A 24526-nucleotide genomic window follows, 5' to 3' on the forward strand; every position below is an offset into this window, starting at 1 on the left:
TTGGACACCTGCGCGCTAAAACGCCACGGGCAGAGTGCAATGTACGCTGTAGGCCTTGGGCGACATAGTTCCTCTACCTCCGTCAGCGACCTGCTGAAGGCGAATATGTCTCCCACACAAGAGAGCGCACCGCCGCTGCCACAAGGTGCGTCCTACTCCAGCTCACCCCTTGATCCCGTCCACTCTGGATCCGCTACAGCACCAAAGCACCCACCCATTGCCCTGGTTTCTGGCGCACAACTGACGTATGCTCCAATTCAGCTCCGACCACACCCAAATCCAAGAAAAAGAAGAACAAGAAGAAGGGCGTGGGCCCTAAACCAGAGCACAATGCCCCCGACCCGCAAGTAAACGGCGCCAGCAACGCGGCCGGGGCCGACGCCGAAGAGGCGGAAGTGGACGACGACGTGGAGTCAGTGCATTCGTCAGAGGTACTGTACTCTCGCGATGATGCAATCTCAAACACCATAGCGAGGCTCGGGGCTGATTGCGGTTGTAGAAGCCATCTCCGGACAAGAAGGCGAGACCAAAGACACAGGCGAACGCGCAGGACCATCAAGCAGATCCCGACACACGGCCCCAGAGCAATGGCTCCGCACGCACAAACACCACCTCTACCGCTCCACCGCCGTCGCCGCCGAAGCAAACCCCTCCCCCAGAAGTCTCCTCCTCCACACCCACCATGGACGCCGACACAACGGAGCGGCTCGATGCCCTCGCCAAAGAACGCGACTCCCTGCGGGAAGAGGTGACCCAATTGCGCAAGTCGCTCGAGACGATACAAAGCAAGCATGAATCGGAGCTGGCGGAGGTGCAGTCCCAGCTCACCGAGACACAGGTGGGCAAGGAGCATGCGGAGAACCAGTACAAAGATCTCCGGGGAAAAGTCAATACGATCAAGACGCAGTTGGGAGAGCGCATGAAGGCTGATGCCGAGGAGCTTGAGCGAACCCGCGCGCAGATCGAGGAATTGGAGGAGCAGAACCGACGGGAGCGCGAGGAAGCAGACGCACTGGACGAGGAGAACAAGCGGCTTCGCAAGCGGGGAGAAGAGCAACAAAAGGAGATTGAAGAGCTGAGGGGGCGGGCGAACCTGTCGCAGCAGAATTGGATCAAGGAGCGGGACGAGTTGATCCAGCGCGAGGCATACGCTAGGGAGGAGTTCGAGACCGCAAAACAAGCGATGCAGGACTGGGAAGTACTGGCCATGGAGGAGAGGTCACTACGAGAGAACCTGGAGGACAAAGTGTCGGAGTTTGAGGAGCAGATCAACAGCTTGAGGGATGCGCTGGACCGGACAGTCAGCGATCGGGACGCGCAGACTTCGACAGTAGATGGGCTCCAAAGAGCGCTGCGGGACATTCAAGATGGTCAGTATCTCACTGGAACTCGCGGCAATTCAAAGGCTGACAGCAAAAAGCACGCAAAAAGGAGCTCCGCGAAATCGTCGAAAACTCCCAAACGCAGCTCGACAGCTTGCGCGCACAGCTACAAACCGCCGAAGAGGCTTCCAAAAAGGCCAAGGAGGAGCTGGAGAAGACACAAAAGGAGCTCGAAAGGGCGCTACCGTTTGAAAAAGAAGTCAAGGAGAAGAACCTCCTGATTGGCAAGCTCAGGCATGAGGCCGTCATCCTCAACGACCACTTGACCAAGGCGCTGCGCATATTGCGCAAAGGCAGGCCGGAGGACAACGTCGACAGGCAGATCGTCACGAATCACTTCCTGCACTTCCTCGCCTTGGACAGGAGCGACCCAAAGAAGTTCCAGGTGCTACAGCTGATTGCTGCACTTCTTGGTTGGACGGATGGTAAGCTAGAATCCCGAGCTTTGCGGACCGACTCCGTGTCTACCCCTTGAGTTCTTCCGCTTGATTATTGACTATTAAAAATAGAGCAAAAAGAAGCAGCCGGCCTCTCTCGCCCCGGTTCCACCGCGACAGTCGCCAATTCGCTCCGCGTACCCCTCTCGCCCTTCCGCCGCACCCCCTCCACCCCCTCTCTCAACACCGACCTTCTTCTCGCCGCCGACACCACCTCAACCTCTTCAGCCACCTCGCACACCAGTTCCGCGCACGCAGCCTCGGCGCAGGCAAACAAAGAGAGCCTCGCCGAACTGTGGCAGAATTTCCTCGAACAAGAGGCGCTCGAGGGGAGCAGCAGGGGCCCCAGCCGGAGGGAGAGCGCGACAAGCGACGATAAGGAGAAAGACGCGAGGGGGTTAGGCATTTCGTAGCGCTGTCGAGTGTCTTGGCTACCGGCGGAGAAGAGATGACTACGTGGGAAAGCGTGTGTTTGGGAGGCTACATACTTTATTTAAAAGCTGAAGGGTTTGGACGGGGTTGAACTGATGCTACTACTACTACTATGTCGGAGCGTGCGCTGTATCTGTAATGATTGACATGTGGATCGATTGTTTGTAGAGCGAGCGACAGACGGATGGAATGAGAGGTAGAAGTGGGTTGGCGGGATGGCAAGGCAGACAGGTCAGAAAGCCTGGGCTAGACAGGGCCTGACGGCATATGGAGCATTCAGCAGCGATGCAGTTTGGAATCGATCAGTGAAGAGTATGCTGTTCTGCACACATACGACGCTACGAAGGAGGGTCTTTCCGCACCTCGCCAGCAGGCGTCTTTGGTGGAAAGCTTCATATATCTTAGTACCACAAACTCGGAAATTTTACGGGGCTGATTTTGCATTGGAGGTGGGATATAAAACAACGCTTTTTCACAAAACTCGAATGCTCCCATAAACGCACATTCGATGCGGACGAGCCTCACCAAAGGCTGATGAGATTTGGGCTTCCTCACCTCATGATTTCACCCGACTTGCAGTACGGTTCACTTTCCTCACTCGTCTTTCCTGCCCTTCAACCTCTTGACGCCTTCATCCGCCATTTGCACCCCCTCTTCAAACCCAATCGCCTTGGCCAGACTCTTCGCCTCGTTGTACCACTTTCTCGCCTCTTTGATCTTGCCCTCCATCTCCGCAAACTCACCCAAGTTGTGCGTCGCTACTGCGCACGCCATGTCGCATTCCTCGTCGCGCACGGGCGGCTTGATGCCGGCGGCCAGCTCAATCGCCTTTTGCGCCCACAGGCGCCCCTGCTCGGGGCGCGACGGCATGCCCTGCGCCGCAGCCGCAACCGCCGCGTTGGCAGCTTGATACTTCTTTTGCGCCGACGCCGCCTGGTCATTGTACTTTTGTTGTTGGGCAGGATCGGCCGTCGTCATTTCAAAGACGGGAGAATTGTAGGCGGGGCCCGAGGGAGGCGGCGTCTGAGCGAGGGAGATGGCGACGTTATTCATCAGGACAGCCGTGTGGCACGAGTCCTTGGGCGAGAGGCGGATGGCTTGGAGGAAGAGTGGGGCGGCGAGGAAGTGGCGGTCGCTGGCTTCGTAGACATGGCCGAGTTCTATTGAGTAGTCAGTCAGGTTGCAGAGGAGAGGGTAATATGATGGAGCTACGTACGTTCCATCTCGGCACCCAGCTCGTCGTCGCCAATCCAGTCGCCTTCCCCTACTTTGACGCCGTCGCGCTGGCGGCGCATCTTCTCGCCAATGGCGATTGAGATGGCCGTCTGCAAGTTCTCCTCGGCCTTGTTGAAGTCCTTGACGTACTGGTTCGAGTACAGCTCGCCCAGCTTGGTGTGGATGCTCATGATGCGAATCAAAACGCGGGTGCGCTTGCCGTCGGTCCAATGCTTGTCGCCCAGCTTGTCCATCCAGAGGTAGCAGTCGTTCTTGACCAGCTCGAGCATGTCAATGGCGGACCTGTGAGACTGGAGCTTGAGCTCGAAGAAGCCCGCCATCTGGATACGGATGCCCAGCACCTCGTCGCTGAACGGGTCCATGCCGAGCTCGTCGGCGAGCGCCAGCGCCTCTCTGTAGTACCGAATGACCTCCTTGGGCTGGAAGGAAGCTCTCCTGCTGTAGTATATAGCTCGGCGGAGCTTCTTTGCCACCTCTTCGGGGTAGTTGTGGTACGGCTGGACTTGATACTTCATGTACCAGAATGGCAGCCATGCGAAGACTCCCATGCAAGACACAATGATGGCCGTCACCACGACAAGCTGAAACGGTGATTCCCTCCATAGTGCCTTGTAGCCTTCAATGAAGGACCTCCTCGAGGCATTGCGGCGGCCGACGCGGGTCAATTGTGGCGACTGTAGGCGCGGTCTCGTCCGAGATGGCAAGCTTGCGATTGTGCGAGCTCCAAGGTTGGGAGGCGGTCGCGACGCAGGCGCGCGGGGGATGGTTCGGACGGGAATCCTGCAGGCCGCTCGAGCAAACATGGCGAAGGTTGGGAGACCGGACGAAGTCAGAAGTGATTGTTCTCAGCCCTACGGCCAACGCGGGTGCTTTCTCAAGCTCCAGACGCCGGCTTGGCCAAAGCGCGGGAATGACGGCATAGATCCGCCACGTCTCTTGTTCAAACCAGACAACCCCCTTCGTTTTGACCCATTGACGCACCGTGAATCAATTCAACAATGTGTGGACGATATGCACTTCATCAGGTTCATTATCCCCTTTGGTTGGTCTGTTGTATTGTGGCTAATCAGACCTGCAGCGGCCCTCGGAGGTTCGGCGGGCGCTCGAGCAAACGCAGATGCCCTGTGAGGATGCGCCGAGAGATGAGGAAGTGCGCCAGAGCTACAACTTCGCCCCGGGTTATCACGGATTGGTCTACCGCGCTGATTTCTCCGTTGCTGGTGCCGGGTGCGAGCACGACCAGGGCGATGCGCAGCAACAAGAATCACCTGATGGCAGCGCTCCTTGTACCAAAGCAGGACAAGATGGCCCCCAGGAAACAAAGTATAAGCTGCAGGCAATGAAATGGGGTAGGTGATTCCATTCCTCGCTTCTTTCCTTTTGACAACGTCGGGTGCTTAAAGAGGCCCCGGCATGACCATCTGGATCGTGGAGCACGGTCAGATGCGATCCGGATGCAAGATAGAGCACCGAGGAAAAATCAATATTCTCGACTACAGTTTCGCTTAAATGCCCTGCCAGTCGCCTGTGAAAGGATTGGCTCGCAACCCTTGTCACAATGCTATCGAATGTGACGCTCCTCGAGAGTGATCAGGGTGCTGACGGAGTCGCTTGCAGGACTGATTCCCTCCTGGACGAAGCGGAACCCAGACTATGGCTCGATGATGAAGACGATCAACTGTCGGGATGACAGCCTTGTTGAAAATCGGGGGCTGTGGAACTCCATGAAACACCGCAAGAGATGCATCATTGTCGCCCAAGGCTTCTATGAATGGCTCAAAGAGAACAACGGCAAAGAGAAGATACCGCATTTTGTGAAGCGCAAAGATGGTCAGCTGATGTGCTTTGCTGGGCTGTGGGATTGCGTCAAGTTCGAAGGTACTGCATCTGTTATGCGGCAACGTTACATCGACACAATGCTAATCTGCAGGTGCAGGATCGGAGGAGAAGCTCTACACCTACACCATCATCACAACCAGCTCCAACAAGCAGCTCAAGTTTCTCCACGACCGCATGCCCGTAATCCTCGACAACGGTTCCGAAGCACTCCGGACATGGCTTGATCCGAACCGAAAGGAGTGGAGCAAAGAGTTGCAATCTCTCCTCACGCCGTACCAGGGAGAGCTCGAATGCTACGCGGTTAGCAAAGACGTGGGAAAAGTCGGCAACGATTCGCCCTCCTTTGTCATTCCGGTTGACAGCAAGGAGAACAAGAGCAATATTGCCAATTTCTTCGGCAATCAAAAATCCCAAGGCAAAGGAACCGAAGAAGAAGTGAAACAGACTGTCAAATCGGAACCGAATGATGATAGGGATGGTCAGGACGCCGGTGCACATGCCCAAGTCGAAGCCCAGGTCAAGGCGGAAGAGGAGAACACATCTTCGGAAAAAACCAAGCATGGTATCAAGCGGGAGCATGACGACGAAAATGAAGAAGATGGGACGCACCGGAAGTTGGCAAAAACCGGTTCTCCAGTCATGAAGCAGGCAAAGACACCGACCAAGCCGTCTCCGGCAAAGAAGCCAACCAAAGCTGCTGAAGGGAGCAAGAAAATCACGGCCTTTTTTGGGAAGTGAAGATGGTGCGGCAAAAAGAAGTAGCGGAACGATTAAGCTTGCAGACGCCGCCCCACCGATGATGGATTCCCGGTCAGTGCTCAGAAGATGAGCGCCTACGTTCTAGAAGGTGGGCCTTGGCGCATAGAGAACAGGAAGAGGCAGTGCAGTTGCCGCTTGAGAGCTTGACTTTTGGCATCGTACGATCCGTCCCGAAGAAAGGGAAATAGCTTTGCCTCTTGGCCGGTCGGACGAGTATGGACCGGCAGCCAAGCAGACGCGCAGGGGAACGTGCGCTGGCCATGACAGGGTCGGGATTGACGTTGAGTGGTTTGCTTGGAGGATGCTGCCATGTTGGTCGCAAGGCATGGATGATGAAGAAGGGAGGGGGTGGGTAACACAGTAGGGACGATGACAGTCGAAAGCCTGGATTGGACAGACAAGGCCGTGATGGGGCCGAGCGGCACAGCGAGATATATATTGCGTGTTCCAGGCAGTTGGGAAGTTGAGGTTGAAGTCGAGGCACGAGCGCGGTGGCGCGGCTGGCGGTGGTGGTGAGTGGTCAGACGCACCGGAGCGGCATCCAAGACTTGGGCGGAGAGTGAGGCGGTTGCGATTGGACGGTGCCTGGGTTGGTCGTGTGCATGTTGTAGCGAGCAGAGGCGATTGGCGATGTGATGACGATGACGAGTGAGAGCGGAGGAGGGGACGAGGAGGAGTCGTCGACGAGGACATGGACATAGCGGAAAGTCGGAGCGGTGCGACTTTGCGCCCGCAATCTGTACCTGCACCATTGGACGCACCGCAGTCACAAGCACCACAGACACCACAGAGACCACCTCCATCTCCACGACCAACGCTTCACGGTCCGCAGACGAGTCAGCACTCTTGCCCTGGACCGCATGCGCAAGTCGTCGTTTGTCCGCCCGTTCTTCCCGTCCCCGTCCCCGTCCTTCGCTTCGCTCGCTGCCCCGGCGCCCAATCCAACGCGCGACTCGAGCGCGACAAACCGACCACGGCCAGCCCTGCCGCCACGATGTGAGCCTTTTCGACTGCAACGTCACCTTGAGCTATCCATTGTCCGGCCCATGTATTTGTTGCAGCCGCGGCGCTGTTGGCAAAGGGTGTCGTTTGCCAAAGCATCACGTTGGTTCCCTTCTCCTTCTACTTGTCCATTTTCGGCCTAGCCTTGTTCTCTTTGCCATCATGTCGTCCATCTTCGAGCTCCTCGCCCAGAACCAACCATCTTTCCAGACTCACCAGGCTCTCATTGCGATTGGCCTGCAAAACGATTTCATTTCTTCCACTGGAAAACTGCCCGTCAGCAAGCCCGACGGCCTGTTGCCCCGTATCAAAAAGGTAGTGCCAGCTTTCCGTGACCATGCTGGCAGCATCATCTGGGTGCGCACCGAGTCCGACCCAGCCCAGCCTTTGGACGACGGCTCGGGTGATGCTGATGCCGTCATTACAAGCGTCCCCGGCAAGGGTTCGAGCGGCGATGACGATGGCGGCCCTGACCTGATGGGGGCTGAGCTTCAGCTGTCAGATCTGCCTTCGTCACGCCCGCGTCGTTCACGACGTCGGCCGGAGGATTTGTTACGACGCGTCACGACACGCAACCAGGAAGACGAAATCGAGGCCTCCAACAATTCGTCCACGGAAGAGGAACTTTTCCTTACGAATGGCTCCGGCATCTGCCAAAAGGGGGGCTATGGAGCTGCCTTTGCGGACGCCATCTCTACCGAGATCAAGCCCAACGACATTGTTGTCACGAAGCGTTGGTATTCAGCTCTGAGGGGTACCAATCTGCTCCTGACTCTGCGAGCCCGCCTAATCACCGAACTGTTTGTATGTGGCTGCATCAGCAATATATCAGTCTATGCAACTGCAGCGGAAGCCGCACGCCATGGCATCACCATCTACTTGATCGATGATTGCATTGGCTACCGGAAACTCGACAGACATCGGGAAGCAATGAAGCAGATGGTGGAATACATGGGAGCTTACTTGATTTCGTTCGACGATGTCATGAAGAGGATCATGCCTAATGGCCAAGGGGAGATGAGTGACCAAAGTACGAGCAAAGAAGGCGCCACTCCCGACGATGTTAATGACATTGGACACATGCTGAAGAACTTGAACATTAAGGACAATCCCGGATCCGGCAGCGCTTCCCAACACCAACCAGCCGAGCGTGGTAGCTCCTCCAAACGTGGGATCAAGATCGACAGACATGCTTCGACGAATGAGGCAACACCGGAGAGACTTTTGGCATCAATCGGTTCCAGCAATCCTCCACGAGCGTCCAACAGTAACTCAGGCCCGACCAAGCCCCATATTCGCATGCGCCGCCGGACCCACACAAGCAAGTCTGAACGATCGTCAGATTCGAAAAGAGAAAGTGTCGAGACATCATCAGCTTCCCAGACATCTCCAACTGCAAAATCAACGTCAGCCATGAGCTCATCCGAAAATTCTCAAAATCCATCGCCTCGCAACTCAGCCCCTGAAACCGCCATTATTTCCACATCGTGCAGCGATCGACCACCCGATACAAAACATACAAGGTCTTCCCCAAAATCACGTTCTCCATCTCAGGCGATCCCCAGAACCGGAGAACGTCCCGTGAAGTCTAAAAAGCCAACTGCATTGCCAACCCTTGGCCCGACCGACGCCATCGGGGAGGGTGACTCTCGCATTCTGCAACACTTCCTGTCAGATGAGGTCAACGCGCCCGGAACAACTCTTCCTTTCCAAGACTCTATATTTGATAAGCTCTGCAACGAGGTCCGGTTCCAAACAATGCTACACGCCACGGGGGAAGTCCCGCGCCTCGTCGCTGTGCAGGGTGATGTTGGTTCAGATGGGTCAATTCCTATCTATAGGCATCCATCGGACCAGAGCTTGCCACTTTTGCATTTCTCGCCTTCAGTTCTCCTCCTTCGCAAACACGTTGAGAGACTGGTTGGACACCCAATGAACCACGTTCTGATTCAATTCTATCGTCGAGGCGAAGACTACATCTCGGAGCATTCGGACAAGACTCTCGATATTGTGCGCGGCTCGAGCATTGTCAATGTCAGTTTTGGCGCTCAACGCACCATGAGACTCCGTACAAAACGGTCCGAGAAAACAAAATCAGACGGGGAGTCGATATCCAGCAGCAGAGAGACCCAGCGAGTTGCAATGCCCCATAATTCTGCACTGATTCTCGGTCCCGCTACCAATGCCTGTTGGTTGCACGGTATCATGCCCGACAAACGGCTCTCGAACGAGAAGTTGCCAACGGAGACATTACACGATGGCATGCGCATATCGCTCACCTTCCGCCACATTGGAACTTTTCTCAGCCCTGACTCCCGCCTCATCTGGGGCCAGGGTGCTTCGTCGAAGCACAAGGCCGATGCGGCACCTGTCATCAACGGCGACGAGAAAGTTACCGAGAAGATTATTCGCGCCTTCAGCATCGAGAACCTGCAAACTAGCGAGACATTTGATTGGGACGCTACGTACGGTGCCGGCTTCGATGTGCTTCACTTCTCAGTTGTTCCCCCCGTACTTGATGCTCCAATTCTTTTCTTGTCTACAAGTTACCCCCAGAATCGCGCGGTTCAGCTTTACGCGAATCATCTGGGCATAGGATGCAGCACAGTTAACGCTGTCGCCCCTTTCGACAACTCGTTGGCGCAGAGTCACAGGACGCGTCCTCGGCCACCTCCGATTCACTTCCGCGACAATGACCTCTTCCACACTGAAGTTTCCGCGCCCGTACCCATCCTGACCTACCTCGAGCGCTTCTGCTCGCGCAAAAGCTCGGACGACGAAGCCGACTCGCCAGAAGCAAGGCGCCGCGCCGCATTGTCCCATCAATACCTTGACCTCGCGGATGACTTCTTCCGCACCTGGGACCACGGCACCAAGACCGGCTGGGAACGCGAATCTCACGTGGACGCCATCACTGACTTTCTGGCTCAAGCCGAAACCCTGATCGAAGCTGAGAAGGACCGGCGGCAGCGAAAGCGCGGCGACAGTTCAGGCGAGGGAGAGGACGAGGCGTCTTGCTTGCTCGGACGCCGCATCGGAGCGGCTGATTGCGCCATCTGGGCCTGTTACGAGGGCGTTCACGCGGATGGACGTTGGGATCAACGCGGTTGCGAGCGGCTGGAAGCCTTTTGGGAGGGTCTGCGGAAGATGTTCGTGGGTGATGGCGATGATGGTGGCTCGTGGAGCCATTCGGCGCAAGTTGAGAGTGGAAGTGTGAGGGAGAAGGCAGATGCGCAGACAGGCGCAAGTGACAGCTTGCCTTCACCATCGCCTCCTTCCTCAGCTGCTGCGTCGCCGTCCGCGTCGACATCTCCGACTCCGAAGGACAAGAAAGAGCGGAAAGGCAAGCAGCGGAAAACGTGAGGATGTGGCGGCTTGAAGGATATAGTGCATAGCTTCCGAGGTATCGCGAATACGAGTCTGAAAAGCCCAGTTTTCTTATGGCGGTCGAATGAATCACAGCAAACCTCAAACGCAAAGCAATCATACCAAGATTATTTCTCTCCATTACAGTCTTCATTGATTCATCTCATAGCGCGTGCTATGGTTGTGGGTATCTGTGTGTTGAAGTCACATTGCCCAAGAGACATGGTGTCGAAGCTTGTGGCATGAGACTCATCGCTTTTTTCCCTCAAAAGCATTCCTCCTTTACGCCGTCCTTTCTTCCTTTTCAATCCCTGTTCCAATTTCCCAAGTCTGGGTCTCGATCCGTTGCGTCATTTTGATGTCCTACTCCCAGTGCAGTCATACCAATTTGGCCGTTCCACCCTCAACTGTCGTCACATTTTCGTCAATCTTGCGCTTTCCAAGTCACGTCCTCCAACATCGTGGCCTGCGCTGCCTGGGACACTCAATCCGGCTGCTCCGTGTCTGAGAACAGCGGAATGGGCTCAGAGTTGGAGCTTCCGAGGACAACGCCGCTTCCACTCGGTCCAGCTGCGCTCGCTTTCTTGGGGCGACTGACCTTCTTCACTGAGACCTGAGACTTGGGAACGGCGATGCGTTTTGTGCCCTTCGTGTTTGTAGCGGCAGTAGCCGGAACTGCCTTCTTTGGGGGTGTCTTTTCCGGCTCGGGCTCCACGTTTCCAAAGCTCCAACTGGTGAACCTTTCACCCCACGTCTTGCTGCTGTTGGACGACATGCGGATAGCGTCGGCAGCGCCAGCGCCCGTGTCTGATGCGTCGGACACGGGAGAGGCGGAACGGGCACGGCGGCGGTTCGTATCATCCACTTCCCATTCGATGGCACGGCTATTATTGTTGACGTTGTCGCTGGAAGCTCGTGTGGTGTGGAGGTCGATCGCGGCCATGGCAGCGGGAAGAAGTCGTTGGCGTTTGCGAGCCCGAGAGTTTGCATTCGAGTTTTGCTGCTGCTGTTGCTCTTGGCTTTCAGTTTCCCAGCGAGCAATTACGGCGTCATCGGCGGGGCTGGCCATGCTGTGGAAAGACGCGTGATGGTCGCAGCCATCACATGTGAAGGACGAGGAAATCTGTGGGAATTGGAGAGTCAATTAAACAGCAGAGAAAACAATTCACGCGTTTCGTTTGGGAGCATGTAGACATGATTGAATAAGTGTTGAAAGTAGAGAGGAAAGGAGAATCTGGAAAGGTGGACGCGTACCTTGAGCGGATGCAGCATGAAGCGTAAGCAGGGACATTTTGGAGAGAGAAGAGAGTCCTTGTGGTTGCAAGGACCGCGTGGAGGCGTATAATTCATCTGCCTCCAGATGCTGTCCTTGGAGAGATTGGGAGCCATGTTGAAGGCCCTGCTCCAATTGCTCTCGTTGCAGAGAGGGAGTTGTCAAGAGTCGAGGAGGTTGGAGTGGTAGACGCGGGAGCATGTGCTCGCGGAATGGCTGGTGACCGGGATTAGCTGCTTAGCTCCGGGGGCATTCCGATAAGATAAGCTTCAGCAAAGAGCGGGTCTTGGCGCGATTGACGTTCTCCGAGGCTAGCGCGAGCGCGACTTCCTGGAGCTCGCCGTCGTCTCTTCAACAACTCAACTTCCCCGTCAACACCCTTTCTGTCTATCGCAAGACACCGCACTACGGTGCTTCGAGGTCGCGACAATGCCGAAATATAAGTTTGCCCCCAATCGTAATGTGTTGAAGCTTTACTGACCGCGTATCCACATTTCTGTAGGTGCCCCAGAACCTCCGCATCACCGCATTCGACCACATGAATCACTAACACGGCCGACCAAGGCGACTACTGCGATGTCTACCTCACCCACGACTCGATGAGCGTGCGCAAGGCCCACAACAGCGGCCGCAACCACCTCCGCAACGTTGTTGAGTACTATCAACGTATGGTCCACAAACATAGACTGGAACGAAAGACAGGCGCGCTGATGGCTGGACAGAGATTGGTCACGAAAAGGCCCAGAGCGTCATTGACTCCATCACTTCTTCGTACGCTGCCGAAGGCCAGGCGAACCCCATGTTCCAGCCTCTCGGAGCGCCTGGTGGTTTTGGAGCTCCGCCGCCCTTCCCATTCCCAGGTTTGTCTATCGCTTGGTCTGGACTTTGATGAAACAACTGACATTTGCTAGGTGGCGGAATGCCCCCTCCTCCTTTCGCCATGCCTGGTGCTCCAGGAGCTCGTAGGTTTCCCATAAGCAAGCCCTCCGCAGACAAAACACATCTGACCACTTCAATAGCTGGCGGTCGTGGCATGCCTCCAAACATGCCGTTTCCTCCCCCGAACATGCCTCCCGGCGCCGCTCCCCCACCTGGACAGATGCCCTTCCCGCTATTCCCTCCCAACGCTTCAGGCTCTCCTGCGTCGGCCATGCCGTTCCCTCCGCCACCGGGTGCTATGCCTCCGGGTATGGCCGCCAACTTCCCTTTCCCTCCTGGTAACCCTGCTGCCAGTGGAGCAAGCCCTGCGCCTCCGCCTGGTGCATTTCAAGCGCCTCCGGGAATGGGCGGTCCTCCGGGAGCGCCGCCTGCTTCTGGACCCCCTGGAGCTTCAAGATGAGCGGACCTACAGCTAGGGAATTGGAGATAAAGTTCAAGAGTAAGGGGTGTTGTCCTTCGGCGCTCAAGGGAGTTTGGGAACAGGAACGAAAATACCTGCTATTTGTTTTATTGCTGGCCAAGGGAATGGGCCTCAAGAGGACCTGGATACTCCGAAAGCGCAGGGTGAGGTTGAAATCGGTTTGTAGCTGACCACATAGCCCTACGACCTACAAAGACGACACAGATGACCAAAAGCCAGAAGATCAGTCTTGCATCTCATGGCTGCTCGACCTAAAAGACGTGGAATCTCGACGTGGACATCGCAAAATGGACGGAAAGACCGGCCACAGGTCATCTGTCCTTGAAATCCGGAAGGGATTTCCTGTCTGTGCTAAGTGGTGTGCTGATGATCCAATGACGTTTGATAGGTAGGCGAGTGCGTCCGTCTTAAGCCTCTGAGTCATTCAAATTTTATTGAAAAGTTCATCTGCACATGTCCCGCCCCATGATGTCAATTTAGACAAGAGTTCGTTGAAGCGCTGGGTACTGTAGACCTGACAAGATCTCGCAGACCTCAGCCTGGTCCTCACCACAGTCACGAGATCGTCAAGTCCACTGGCTTGGCACTCAAAGATTGATGTTCATGTCGTGTGACGACAGCAGATGTTGCAGTCTTCTGCCACCTTCCAATCAGGGAGCTGCCCAGCTATATCTCATACCCATGTAATACAGTCCCCATCTTTTGCATCTGTCGGTGATCAGTGGAAAGTGCTGATTCGGATGATCATTCCAGACTACATAATCTGGCTTCAACTCCTAGGACACGAGGTGCCCACTTGCCTAAACAAGTCATCCTGGTGATGTCTTCGCGGCAGGAGAACGTCAACATAATCAGACCCCCGCCGTAACATGATACCAAGGGTTGCGCAAAGGTTTCTCGGGAGAGTAGACGGGCGTCAAGGACAATCTCTTGCTATCCCGAAGACGTTGATGCGGTCGCCAGCTGACTGTAGAGATTCCGAAACCAGCTTTGTTGCGCAGAAAGACTGTAATACAGCCAAAAAAAAGGAAGTGGTGTCGCGAGATGTGATGTTGTTTCCAGGTCGAACCTTTCGTTTTTGCTCGCCGAAGACGACAAGGCGAGCATTCTGTCAAACGTTGCATTGACTACCCCTTAAATATCTGAGAGGCCTAGATCACCAAGAAGAAGTCTAGAAGCTCTGATACGGGTGTGCATTGCATGTGTCTAGCCGACACGCTCGAAACAACTCTGCGTTCCGTCTCAAACTATTCCTTCGCCTGGCAACCGCAGATTTCCCTGACAACTCAGGCAGAAACTTTGGACTCCTCCCTCGACAAACACTGGCTCTCACCTCAGCGCGGCCTCAGATCCTCTCTACGACAACTGCATGTCTCACCTCCTTGTCCGTCTTCACAGTGTTGCAACTGCTCACTTCTGAGGCAGGTGGTCAGATCTGCTCCCTCGCGATCCGATCACCCAGACTCAACTCCGCGCCAACGACCAAAACCCGGCTAGCCAATCACTTTTTGCAAAAAGAAAATCACAGCCGCAAAAGGGGCAACCGATGTGGCGAGCGCCTCAACCGCGAGAGGCGCCAGCCAACCAACGGAAGAGGCGTCTCTTACCCTCCTCTCGTCCATCCTGCTAATGACGTCTTGGAGGACGCGATCGAATAGATGAATGATGGCAAATATGAGCCTCGCCACCAACCATCAACCAAAACAAGACCAGACAGCCAGCTAGGTGTCTTGATTGACGTTATCTGGCAGGACAATCACTGGCCGGCGAGCAAGCCGAGACCAGACTATCAAGTGAGCCGAGACGTGAACGATGACCACGCACGCAACGAAACATACGCCCCGATGACAATGCCGGGAGCAAGATTCGGATCTCTTGTCCTTCAGCGGAGCCGCGCCAAATTGGTCGGCGACCAACCGACCAAGACAGACAAGCAGCCAACCAGCCAGCAACGTGGACCCAGGCCTGCAAGGGAACCCGTCCCTGGGAGCTTCGCGGCATGGCATGGCACAGCCAGCGCCTCGCCTCGCACCCAAGAAACGGCCCGGAGCGGACAGGGGGAGACGTCGTCCGTCGACCGACGGCCAGACGGCGGGCGTCGCCAAGGCCAAGACGTCCTTCAAGCCTCAGAAAGCCGCGTGTACTGCCAGGTAGTAGCACTGCCGGCCGGCAGTTGTTGGCCATGACGTGCATGCATCCGTGACAGACGGCCGGCACTGGTAGGACGGCGGGTAGATACCAATACGTCCATTGGTATTGGTGATAGCACGTCCTCCGTAGGAGTTGTGGCAGCGCGCCGTGAATAGTGGCAAGCGAGCAGCGGAGCGAGGCGCTGCGGTGCGGATCGGGCCTGCTCCGTCTTGAAGTCGAGGCTTGATCTCGGTGATCTACCTGTCTTGCGGTGCTTGGTCGAGGACCGGAGCAGCTTGGGAGACTTGGGGGATCTTGGAAGCATCATAGTAAATCCAGTCAAACCAGCGTCATGGGGAATCCGGTCGAACCAGTGAGCAAGCACAGACGAGAGGAGGGCAACGTCAAGTCCCAACTGCCAAACCCATCGTGTGTGGCTGTGTCGTTGGCTACACGTGATATGGTTCAGGGCCCAGCTGGGGTCTCCGCTGTACGGCGTTGCAGTGTTTCGCGGGTCGTCTCTTATCTTTCAAAGATGTATGGGCCGTATTTTCGACCGTGGCGTGGACGAACATCAGGTTTCGAATTTTTCTATTGGTTTGGCAGCTGGCCATGTTTAGGTTGTTGCCGTGTTGTGGGAAGTGCTCCCTCGTGTCTGAAACTAGGCAGACATGTGATTGATGATGGGAGCAACACCGAGGGGGAAGCGCGTTGCCTGGGGTCGGCCGAGTCGTGTGTGGGATGTGAGATCAGTCGACGGATGGGTGTTGAGTGTGCCTAATTCGTTTCTGCTGGCCATCGTAAGGCAAGTTTCTGCCTTGTTTCTGCCTGCCCGCAGAACCAGGCACCGATGACACTTTGATGCCGCGCTGAGGGAAGCCCGTCAGGCTAAGACCGTGTGTTTGGAGAGGCTAATTCCAAAGCATGAAGGACGCCATTGCCGAAATGAGGGAGCGTTGAAATGAGAGAAGCGGACATTTCTGATCAAGTTGTTGTTTGTTGTATGTAGCTCTGGCAATCCGTATATCCCATGTATTTACATGATTCAGCGCTTTCGATATTGCGCCGCCCAAAACATTAGAGAAGACAATTCAATGCGCCCTCCCCTTTCGGCATCTCTAACACTCGATCTCTATGCTGCAATCATGGAAGATGCCGCTCCGCTGTTAGCTGAAAAACGGGAACAGAAAGTCAAAGACAAAGTAGAAGGAAAAAAAGAACATGGCTGAAGTTCTGAAGAAACTTTTTCAAAGCCGCGCGTCGTGCATGCAAAACATTGTAAGGACGCGGCAAGGGGAAGAAAGGAGAGGGCGCAGCAAGACAAACCGAATGATTCAAACTCCGTGTCCTTGCGCTGTGGCATTGCGCTGGCGCTGCTTCTACCCACCGCCGGTTCAACCAGAAACTCAATTTGCCGTGACAACCTGAAGCCGCCCCTTCTATCGCGCACCCCGAACCACCATAACTCTCCGGAGCAGGTGGCCCTGCCCAAGTTCCAAAACACACAGATTCCAGATAAGACCCTTGCCCCTGAAACGCCTCATGCCCGTCATTGATACTTTCATGATACTAGGTTAGGATGGATTTAGGAAGAAGATTCCGACTCTTGCTGACGCAGCTTCTGCGCCTCCAGCCTCTCCATGCGCTGCGCGCGCCATTTGGGGCCCCACCGCCATTCGATGATCTGGGTTGGTGCGCATAAGGCGACGACGCCTGCAAGGATCGCAAACAGCACGGTGGGGGTCAGCTTCTCGGGGCCCAGCGACTCCTCGGTGAAACTGACACCCACGGCGCCTACCAGGCATCGTGCCAGGTTGTTGGCCGCGGTTGCACTTGCGCTTTTGCCCGGGTAGAGGTCCACTGTGAGCGTGTTGTTGACATTGAGAACGGCGGTGGCGGCGTATCCCTGGACAAATTGGGCGATGAGTGGCAGGGCGAGAATGGCGCGTTGATCGTGGCGGAGGCAGAGACCGTAAGCGACGGTTGCAAGGACGAAGATGGCCGTGAGAAAGGGGACTTGCGAGAGGCGGGCGCGCTCGAGGGGGAAATCTGCAGGAGGTTGCTTTTTGCGAGGAGGCTGGCCGGTCTTGAGGTGGTATGCGGTGCTGTAGGAAGCGTAGTCAAAATCCATCGTGCGGCCGGCGATAATGGAGCCAAGGATGCAGCCGACACCATTGGGGATGAAGGATGCGCCGATTCTGTAGGATTCACATGTTAGACAAAGCAAATGCGGGCTGGGGGTCAAGGACGTACTCAACAGTTCCGAGACCGTAGTATTGAGTCAGGAGAAATGTCATACTCGAAGTCACCATGGAGTATACCGTGTAGACGATGGCGCCGAAGAACAGGGTACAGGCGACATCCTTCTCGGTCAAAAACTTTGCGGGTTCGAAAAAGATCTTCCAAGTCAACTTCGGGCGCTCGTCCAGGGTCGTAGCGGGATCCTCAGTCTCGGCGAATTCTTTGGCCTTCTTGCATTTCCAGGGTGCGAATGGTGAGAGCAACGGTGGGTACATAAGGTTGTTGTCCAAAGGAACAGAGCCGTTGCCTGCGATGCCCCTGTGGGTTTCGGGGAGGAAGACGACGAGGAGGAGAGTGACGGCCGAGCCGAAGATACAGAGGAACCAGAAGATCGAACGGTAACCCATCGTGCCAGCCAGTACACCTCCAAGGACGGGTCCCAGAGCCAGTGCGGCTTGACGAACTCCGGCGAAAAGGCCAATGAAGCCACCACGTTCAGAAGGTGGTGCAATGTCGGCAATCACTCCGGCTCCGATTGAGATCGTGGACGAACTGCCAGCGGCTTGAAGTACTCGGAATACCATGATCATGTGGATACTACGGGAGAGCGCCAATCCAATGTTGGCTCCCACGAAGAGCTGAGCACAGAATTAAAGGTCAATGTTGTGTCTTCCACAGAGACTATCATGTGAGCGTACCAGAAGAGTGTAAATGAGCACCTGTCGTCGTCCAACGCAATCTGCGATCGGACCCCAGATGGATGGAGCGATGCCTTGAGCAACCCTATACAGGAATCAGTTGCGAAATCTTTCTCATGTTTCTACTGTTCACCGACATGTATACGGTCACAGTGAGTGATGTTGTCTCCGGTGTCGAGTGAGTAGCCTTCGCAATGATCTCGAGTGCTGGGAAATAAATGTTGCTCGCGAGGGGGGAGAAGGCCGCTGCAAGAGAGACGAGGAGTACAATTCTAGAGAATCAGTTAGTAAAAGGTGTAAGTGTTTTCCAGGTCGTCTAGACTTACGCAAGCTTCTGCCTGCGAGTATAGACATGGTAAATCTCTTCGGCCTTGGTCTCTTCAAAGTATTCAGTCTTTGCGCCCTCTGGCGTAAAGAGCGTGGTCGATGACCGCTTTGAGTTTGAGTGTGACATTGCGATTCCAATGCTTCGAGTATGGTCCAGACTAGACAACTCTTTCTAGATCGTTATGCGAAGCTTAGACTGGGAGGGCGGGATATGGAATCGCAGTAGGATTGTTTGTCCGCGTTTTGAGTTTTCCCCCAATGTAGAAACCGACTTGAGGGGATCGGGGCGGTGCAATAAAAGAGAAGACTGGTGCACAGCGGGAGAAGAAGAAATAAAAAGGTCCAGAACGAGAACCGAAGGACTTATCTCCAAGGTGGTCAGCGTTGTTTCAGCAAAGATCTTGGGATTCTCCAAGTCGAACTTGGCCCACAAAATTTGAGACCCTTGGTATCGAGCTTTGCTCAAGTACGTCTGAATCCCGAGCTTGGCGGACATGATCGCCTTACTATAGTAGGGGCCTCTTGACACGCTCCTAACCACGAGAATGACGCGGCCAGGGCCAAGCATGGGACTAACGCAGTCAAGCGTGGGTTAGCTGCAACCCGGCCATCCCGCAAGCTTGTGACTACAGAGCTTCTCTGAGCCAATCCCGGATGACATCTTGGTATCCGGCTCTTGGAATATTATGGGATTTCTCACACTGTTATCGGACTTCCGGATTTGCTCAAAAGTGCTCAAACAACGAGGTCTAGATTCCAGGCCAAGCTCTTTTTCCAAAGGTCGACCATGACATTGAACAGGTACAATGGTAGTAGTCAGAGGTAAGTGGGACCTGCCACCACAATGTTGACAGGACGATGAGTAGCCCAAGGATTGTTGCACCTGCATCTGATAGCTCCTCCTGTTGGTCGAACTGGTCAGGCACGGTGTTGGTCCATGCCAATGTGGAAATTTCTCCGTCATAGACCATGGGAACACCGTCATTGGGTGCGACTGGCGCGTACGGACCGACAGGCTATGCAACGGCGGCTGTACGTTCTAGCAAGCCGCGTGTGACGGTAGGCTGTGCCAAGGTGAAGCGCACGTAGTCCCGTTTAGGACTGTCTGGCCAAGCTCTGCAGCAGCGTTTAGGCCTTCGCAGCCAAGGCCATAAAGTGCTTTGGGAGGTCTCAGCGCCGATTGCTTATCCGATGACGCGACGAGCTTAGCACCATCAAGACACGGAGTTGATGTCCCGGACCTGCAGACGTGCGGACTTGTCAACACAGTTTCGGTAACAGCGGGCGGGCAGCGTCGGAGAACTTGGCCTCTCGGTTCGCCGTTGTGGTATCTGTTGCCGAAAAGTTGTTGAGAGCTTCCGCGGAGATGACTGAGGCCTTTTTTTTTTTTTTCGTCTTGCGTCAGCGGCTTTAATCCGATGCGTCAGTCAGTCTCAATCGTCGACCGTGAGTCCGTGACTTGACAAGACCGAGTCGCAGCTACTAGAAGCGCTGATTAGCAACATGGCAAGGGGTAGAGACGGAGGCACGAGCTTAGGCAGCCTCACAGCATTTTGTTATCAACGGATGATCCAAGAAGGTAGATGTATAGCACCGGAGCAGTGCCACAGTACCATTGCTCATCAGCCCTAATTAGCGCACTGCCGCCGTCAAGGAACCGTCAGCGCCGGGAGGCGTAGCGATGAGAAGCGTTCGAAAGATGCGCAGCCACTCAGATTGACCGTCTGGGTTGTTGGCTGGGAGAATGACGTGCCGGTCCTCCTGCCAACGAGTCAGCCGCGAACAAGCGCGACACGTGCTACCTGCGGCTCCCTCCACACCTTATTTTGACCGTCCGCTTCTCAGTACGTTTACTGCTCCTCCACCGCCACAACTCTGACGCTTGCGCGACGTGGCGACATATTAGCTGTTTGGCATCCGCTAACGACGGCCCGCTACCTTACACCCTTGAAGACTGATCGACCCACCCGCACTACCAGTGTAACCGTTTTTGTCACAGACCTTGGCGTTGATGCCGACATTTAAGATGGGGAGTCTTCTCGCAAGTCCTTTTTCTTTGGGCATCTCAATTCAATGACGGACGTGCGCACGAATGATGATCGTTCGAATTGTTGGAGATCAGCGCAACGGCGCGTAGGTCAATAAAACTTCAACATCTATCTTGATTCCTCCTCTTTCTGGTTCTCTCCGTGCCCACTGCTCCCCACGCTGAACGATTGAGAATTGAGAAAGGAAAGGACAAGTATGAAAGTGGAGCAAACGCCTAGAAAGCGGCTCCCGAGCCGGGTATATCGGGCGATCAAATCGCCCGCGATGATGTTGGTTGGCTCTGGAAACAAGAATCTTGGCTTGTTTAGCCGACGAATGATGTGAATAAATCGCATGCTGAAAAATCGACATTCGCAAGCCGGGACTTGCGAAAGGATCCGTCCGGCATCCTGGATGGAAGAGGGAATCGCGTGTGAGGCTGTGTCGAATCGGCGTAGATGGTGTCGCAAAGACACAGGTGTTGTCTCGCGCCACAGCATGCCCCCCAGTCGCCCAACGTTGTCGTCTTCAATAAGCTTGCGCTCCGAAATCTTGGAGCTTGGTCAAATATCCGCCCATTCGATACTGAGATCCATCTGTTCAATCAGACTTCCAATGACTAGTCAATCTTCCATCGTCATCTGCTCTGCCAAGATGCAACTCAATGGCGTACAAGGCCATAGTCGCTGCAAGATTGACCCAGCGCCATAGGTTTCCACCAGCATCGCCACCCTGACTGGTCCACCATTCGCCAGCTGCGTCTCCGTTGTTGCTGGTGGAGGCAAAGTGTTGCATTAGCAAGCTGGTGTATACGGCGATCAAGATGCTTGGGCTGAACCAGCTGAGGAATCCCATCACACGCCCGGCCTCGTCGTCGTCATCGAGAGAAGGGTCTTGGGTAAGGGCACGGGCGCCAGACTCGCGGACAGCTGGGATGATTCGCGCCGCCGCTGACATGACGAATACGCGGTAGGCGAGAGAGATGATTACGGAGGGGGTGATTGTCATGATGGCAGCGACAATAAAGTTGAAGGCCGAGTGGATGGTTGAGGGGAGGGTTGAGAGGGCGTGCATAAGCGTCGTGTAAGAGGCCATGATGATGGGAGGCAGAGGCGGTAGCGCGGGCTGTACTGGCGGGGGTGGTACTTGTTCCGGATGCGAGGGTTGATAGTCGGTAAATATTTGGTAGACGCAGAGGGTGACATATGCGAACTAATGCAAGATGATATCAGTAAAGGTTTGGAGAAGTGGAGGGAAGACCTGACCAGCAAAGAGCTTTCCACGGGGTTGCCACGGCCACTTCCAATGCCCCATGAGCACAAGAAGACGGCACAGGTAATGGACGCTCCTATGAGGATGGCGTCAACGGTGCCGATTTCTGGAAAGTTTGTCACTCGCCACAGGAAGTAGACGGAGCTCGAGAGGATGCTGGCGGACAACGCAAGAAGGCCAATCTAGCAAATTGTCAGTTCTCAGGAGCTTTGCTAACATTTCTAAAGGGCGCCAACTTACCATCCACGTATCTCCCCTCTCCCTGTTCACCAACCACCGCGTGATTTGGCCCAAGGCTTGAATCACCAGAAGACTGCAAAAGCCTTCGCCCACCTGGAAGACGGGGACAGAGTACCGCAAGAGCATATCCCAGCCCCCGATTGTAAGGTTCTCAACAAGACCCTGCCGTCCAAACAGCCAGTCACCGACGGAATTGAATTCTGCTCTTTTGCCATCGAAAGTCTTCTCCACCCAGCTTCCATTATTGTTTGAATCCACCGAAAACTTGTTCAGGCTCCATATCATGAGAGTTGGTATGACGATCCACTGAGACCCGGAGATGGCGGTAACAAGGACATTTCTGAAGCGAGAGTGATCCGGAGTGGCCAGACGGAGGGACGAATTTAGGAAGTAGAAGCTGGAGAGTGAGAGAGAGAAGGCAAGGCCGCAGGTCCTGCCACCGACATCAAAGGTGAGGGGAATGGTGAAGATGATGAGGGCCAGGAACAGCACAGAGGAGAGGGCTCGCAAGAACCACATGAGCGCGATTCAGCCGGGTCGCAGAGTGCCAGGCTGGATGTGAGGATGCGAGAGAAGGACTGCGCGCCCGGGCGACGCGCCAGACGCGCGGAGAAGGTCAGGGAGTCGGTGTTGGCGAGGTTGGGCGGTGAGAGCGGAGGTGTTGGGTGGATTTTGGCGGAGGAGGATGACTCGTGGCTCCCGCGTCCAGATTGAGCCGATGTCAACGTCTTCACGTGCCAGCAACGCAGCGAGACACGGGCTGGGCTGTACAACGACGTGGAACGGGGTGGACGGTGGTGGCGTGGGAGAGAGAGCGAGGACGAAGAGTCGTCTGTCTGTCAGAACAAGCGGAACGTGAACAGGCCTGAGGCCGGAGCAGCGCGGCGAGATCAAGGGCTGTCGCGTGCTTTTCAACGGCACGGCCACGGCCACGGCCAGCCAGCCAGGGTCAATCAGGCTGATGATCCGCCGATGATGAACCCAAGAAATTTCAGCTGTCCAAGGTGTTCTCATCAAGATTCTTGTCACGCCAACCTCGTGGTCTCCACCAAGTGCATGTAGACTTCTCTCTGCTGTGCTGCCGTCGACATATCACGAACGGCATTTGCAGCGTTTCACCAGGGCACCGCCTGCCAGCAGCTGCGCCCGCCCACTTGTATGGCCGCTAGCACTGGCCGGCCCGACCACAAAGCTTCGCTTCCATCCTCCAGTCGCGTTTTTGTCGTTGTCACCATCGAACCTTGAATGCGCTTCTCTCTGCCCGCTCTCAGTCCTGCTCGTCTTGTGCGCCCCAGACCACCAATCTCAGCCTTTCCGCGATCACCACCGCCAGCTCATCTCCGCATGACTTCTTCATCTCCGCAAGCCAAACGCCTCAAGATGACCGCTCCCCTCATTGGCACCCACAAGTTTGTGCCACCCGCCATGCTGCACATTTGGTTCCTCGACTAACCCAATTTCCCACCTCCAGCGGCCACTTTCATGCCGACGAGGCCCTCGCAGTATATCTCCTCCGAACTCTGCCTACCTACGCCGAGAGCGCCCTTGTCCGTACCCGCGACCCTGCCGTCCTCGAGACTTGCCATACCGTTGTTGATGTCGGCGGCGTCTACGACGACTCCAAGAAGCGTTATGACCACCACCAGCGCGAGTTCTCGGAATTTTTCCCTGAACACTCGACCAAGCTCTCCTCTGCAGGTCTAGTGTACAAGCACTTTGGCAAGGAGATCATTGCTCACCAGACGGGTCTTGATATCAACAGCGAGCAAGTCGGCATTCTCTACACGAAGCTCTACGACGACATTGTCGAGGCCTTCGACGCCAACGACAACGGCATCTCGCAGTATGACACCAAGGCGATTTCTGCCGCTGGCATTGAGAAGCGTTTTGAGAACCGCGGCTTCAGCATTGCGTCGGTCGTGAACCGCTACAACTACGGCTTTGCCAAGGATGAGGGCAAGAGCAAGGAGGAACTGCAGCAGGAAGAGGACGAGCGCTTCCTCAAGGCAAGCCAGTTTACCGGCGAGCAATTTCTGCTCGAGCTCCAGGACAAGCATCTCAGCTGGCTGCCTGCGCGCACATCGGTCAAGGCCGCTTTCGAGGCACGCAACCAGTATGACCCTCAAGGTCGCATCATGGTGTTGAAGCAGGGCATGCCGTGGATGGACCACCTGTACTCGCTTGAGAAGGAGAGCAACACTCCGGTTGAGTCGCAGGTGCTCTACGTCCTGTTCCCCGAGAACGAGGAGCCAGACAGCAAGTGGAGGATCCGTGCTGTCTCGGTTGAGGGTGGTGGATTTGACAACAGGAAGGACTTGCCCGACGCCTGGAAGGGCGTCAGGGATGAGGCACTGGACCAGGTCTCTGGCATCCCTGGTGGAGTCTTCATCCACGCAAGCGGCTTCATCGGAGGCAACAAGACGTTTGACGGTGCGCTCAAGATGGCTCAGAAGGCGCTGACTTTATAATGAGCCAATGCAGTCTCCGCTATGGTCACAAAAATA

The 24526-nt window shown here is 55.4% G+C and overlaps 11 protein-coding genes across 11 annotated transcripts; 6 read left to right on the plus strand and 5 right to left on the minus strand.

Annotated features, from left to right (window-relative positions):
* Positions 1-105: 105 nt before the first annotated feature.
* Positions 106-2232, plus strand: BKA78DRAFT_350161 (uncharacterized protein; the record flags this gene model as incomplete). The annotated part of the gene is made up of 5 exons (XM_066890937.1): positions 106-145; positions 262-431; positions 500-1370; positions 1421-1807; positions 1892-2232. The coding sequence occupies 5 exons, from the start codon at positions 106-108 to the stop codon at positions 2230-2232; spliced, it is 1809 nt and encodes a 602-aa protein (XP_066748130.1).
* Positions 2233-2845: 613 nt separating this feature from the next.
* On the minus strand, positions 2846-4290 carry BKA78DRAFT_292823 (uncharacterized protein; the record flags this gene model as incomplete). Its single annotated transcript, XM_066886110.1, has 2 exons — positions 2846-3411; positions 3468-4290. 2 exons carry the CDS (start codon positions 4288-4290, stop codon positions 2846-2848), a joined length of 1389 nt encoding a protein of 462 aa, XP_066748131.1.
* A 158-nt stretch (positions 4291-4448) lies between these two features.
* On the plus strand, positions 4449-6112 carry BKA78DRAFT_83218 (uncharacterized protein). Its single transcript, XM_066893824.1, has 3 exons — positions 4449-4836; positions 5105-5365; positions 5424-6112. Exons 1-3 carry the CDS (start codon positions 4605-4607, stop codon positions 6062-6064), a joined length of 1134 nt encoding a protein of 377 aa, XP_066748132.1. The 5' UTR covers positions 4449-4604; the 3' UTR covers positions 6065-6112.
* BKA78DRAFT_83237 (uncharacterized protein) lies at positions 5993-7068 on the minus strand. Its single transcript, XM_066893826.1, has one exon. It carries the CDS (start codon positions 6886-6888, stop codon positions 6160-6162), a length of 729 nt encoding a protein of 242 aa, XP_066748133.1. The 5' UTR covers positions 6889-7068; the 3' UTR covers positions 5993-6159.
* Positions 7069-7564: 496 nt separating this feature from the next.
* On the plus strand, positions 7565-9577 carry BKA78DRAFT_246193 (uncharacterized protein; the record flags this gene model as incomplete). The annotated part of the gene is made up of 2 exons (XM_066884190.1): positions 7565-8068; positions 8684-9577. Coding segments are annotated over 2 exons (1398 nt in total), but the record flags the coding sequence as incomplete, so codon positions are not given.
* A 1116-nt stretch (positions 9578-10693) lies between these two features.
* On the minus strand, positions 10694-11925 carry BKA78DRAFT_83224 (uncharacterized protein). Its single transcript, XM_066893825.1, has 2 exons — positions 11708-11925; positions 10694-11576 (listed from the first exon to the last, which is right to left on the minus strand). The coding sequence occupies exons 1-2, from the start codon at positions 11840-11842 to the stop codon at positions 10938-10940; spliced, it is 774 nt and encodes a 257-aa protein (XP_066748135.1). The 5' UTR covers positions 11843-11925; the 3' UTR covers positions 10694-10937.
* Positions 11926-12325: 400 nt separating this feature from the next.
* Positions 12326-13065, plus strand: BKA78DRAFT_292827 (uncharacterized protein; the record flags this gene model as incomplete). The annotated part of the gene is made up of 4 exons (XM_066886111.1): positions 12326-12392; positions 12449-12586; positions 12638-12688; positions 12746-13065. 4 exons carry the CDS (start codon positions 12326-12328, stop codon positions 13063-13065), a joined length of 576 nt encoding a protein of 191 aa, XP_066748136.1.
* Positions 13066-14448: 1383 nt separating this feature from the next.
* On the plus strand, positions 14449-15420 carry BKA78DRAFT_83403 (uncharacterized protein). The gene is made up of 2 exons (XM_066893832.1): positions 14449-14453; positions 14512-15420. The coding sequence occupies exon 2, from the start codon at positions 14745-14747 to the stop codon at positions 15270-15272; it is 528 nt and encodes a 175-aa protein (XP_066748137.1). The 5' UTR covers positions 14449-14453; positions 14512-14744; the 3' UTR covers positions 15273-15420.
* Positions 15421-16801: 1381 nt separating this feature from the next.
* On the minus strand, positions 16802-18609 carry BKA78DRAFT_292829 (synaptic vesicle transporter; the record flags this gene model as incomplete). The annotated part of the gene is made up of 5 exons (XM_066886112.1): positions 16802-17414; positions 17470-18095; positions 18156-18240; positions 18293-18427; positions 18482-18609. 5 exons carry the CDS (start codon positions 18607-18609, stop codon positions 16802-16804), a joined length of 1587 nt encoding a protein of 528 aa, XP_066748138.1.
* A 2387-nt stretch (positions 18610-20996) lies between these two features.
* On the minus strand, positions 20997-22940 carry BKA78DRAFT_83280 (ICE2-domain-containing protein). Its single transcript, XM_066893828.1, has 3 exons — positions 22023-22940; positions 21776-21964; positions 20997-21722 (listed from the first exon to the last, which is right to left on the minus strand). Exons 1-3 carry the CDS (start codon positions 22539-22541, stop codon positions 21111-21113), a joined length of 1320 nt encoding a protein of 439 aa, XP_066748139.1. The 5' UTR covers positions 22542-22940; the 3' UTR covers positions 20997-21110.
* A 426-nt stretch (positions 22941-23366) lies between these two features.
* On the plus strand, positions 23367-24490 carry BKA78DRAFT_245643 (MYG1 protein-like protein; the record flags this gene model as incomplete). The annotated part of the gene is made up of 2 exons (XM_066884143.1): positions 23367-23431; positions 23494-24490. The coding sequence occupies 2 exons, from the start codon at positions 23367-23369 to the stop codon at positions 24488-24490; spliced, it is 1062 nt and encodes a 353-aa protein (XP_066748140.1).
* Between the last annotated feature and the right edge of the window lie 36 nt (positions 24491-24526).

Source organism: Phyllosticta capitalensis, assembly GCF_038381095.1.
Source record: "Phyllosticta capitalensis strain CBS 128856 chromosome Unknown BKA78scaffold_2, whole genome shotgun sequence".
Classification (NCBI taxonomy): Eukaryota; Fungi; Ascomycota; class Dothideomycetes; order Botryosphaeriales; family Phyllostictaceae; genus Phyllosticta; species Phyllosticta capitalensis.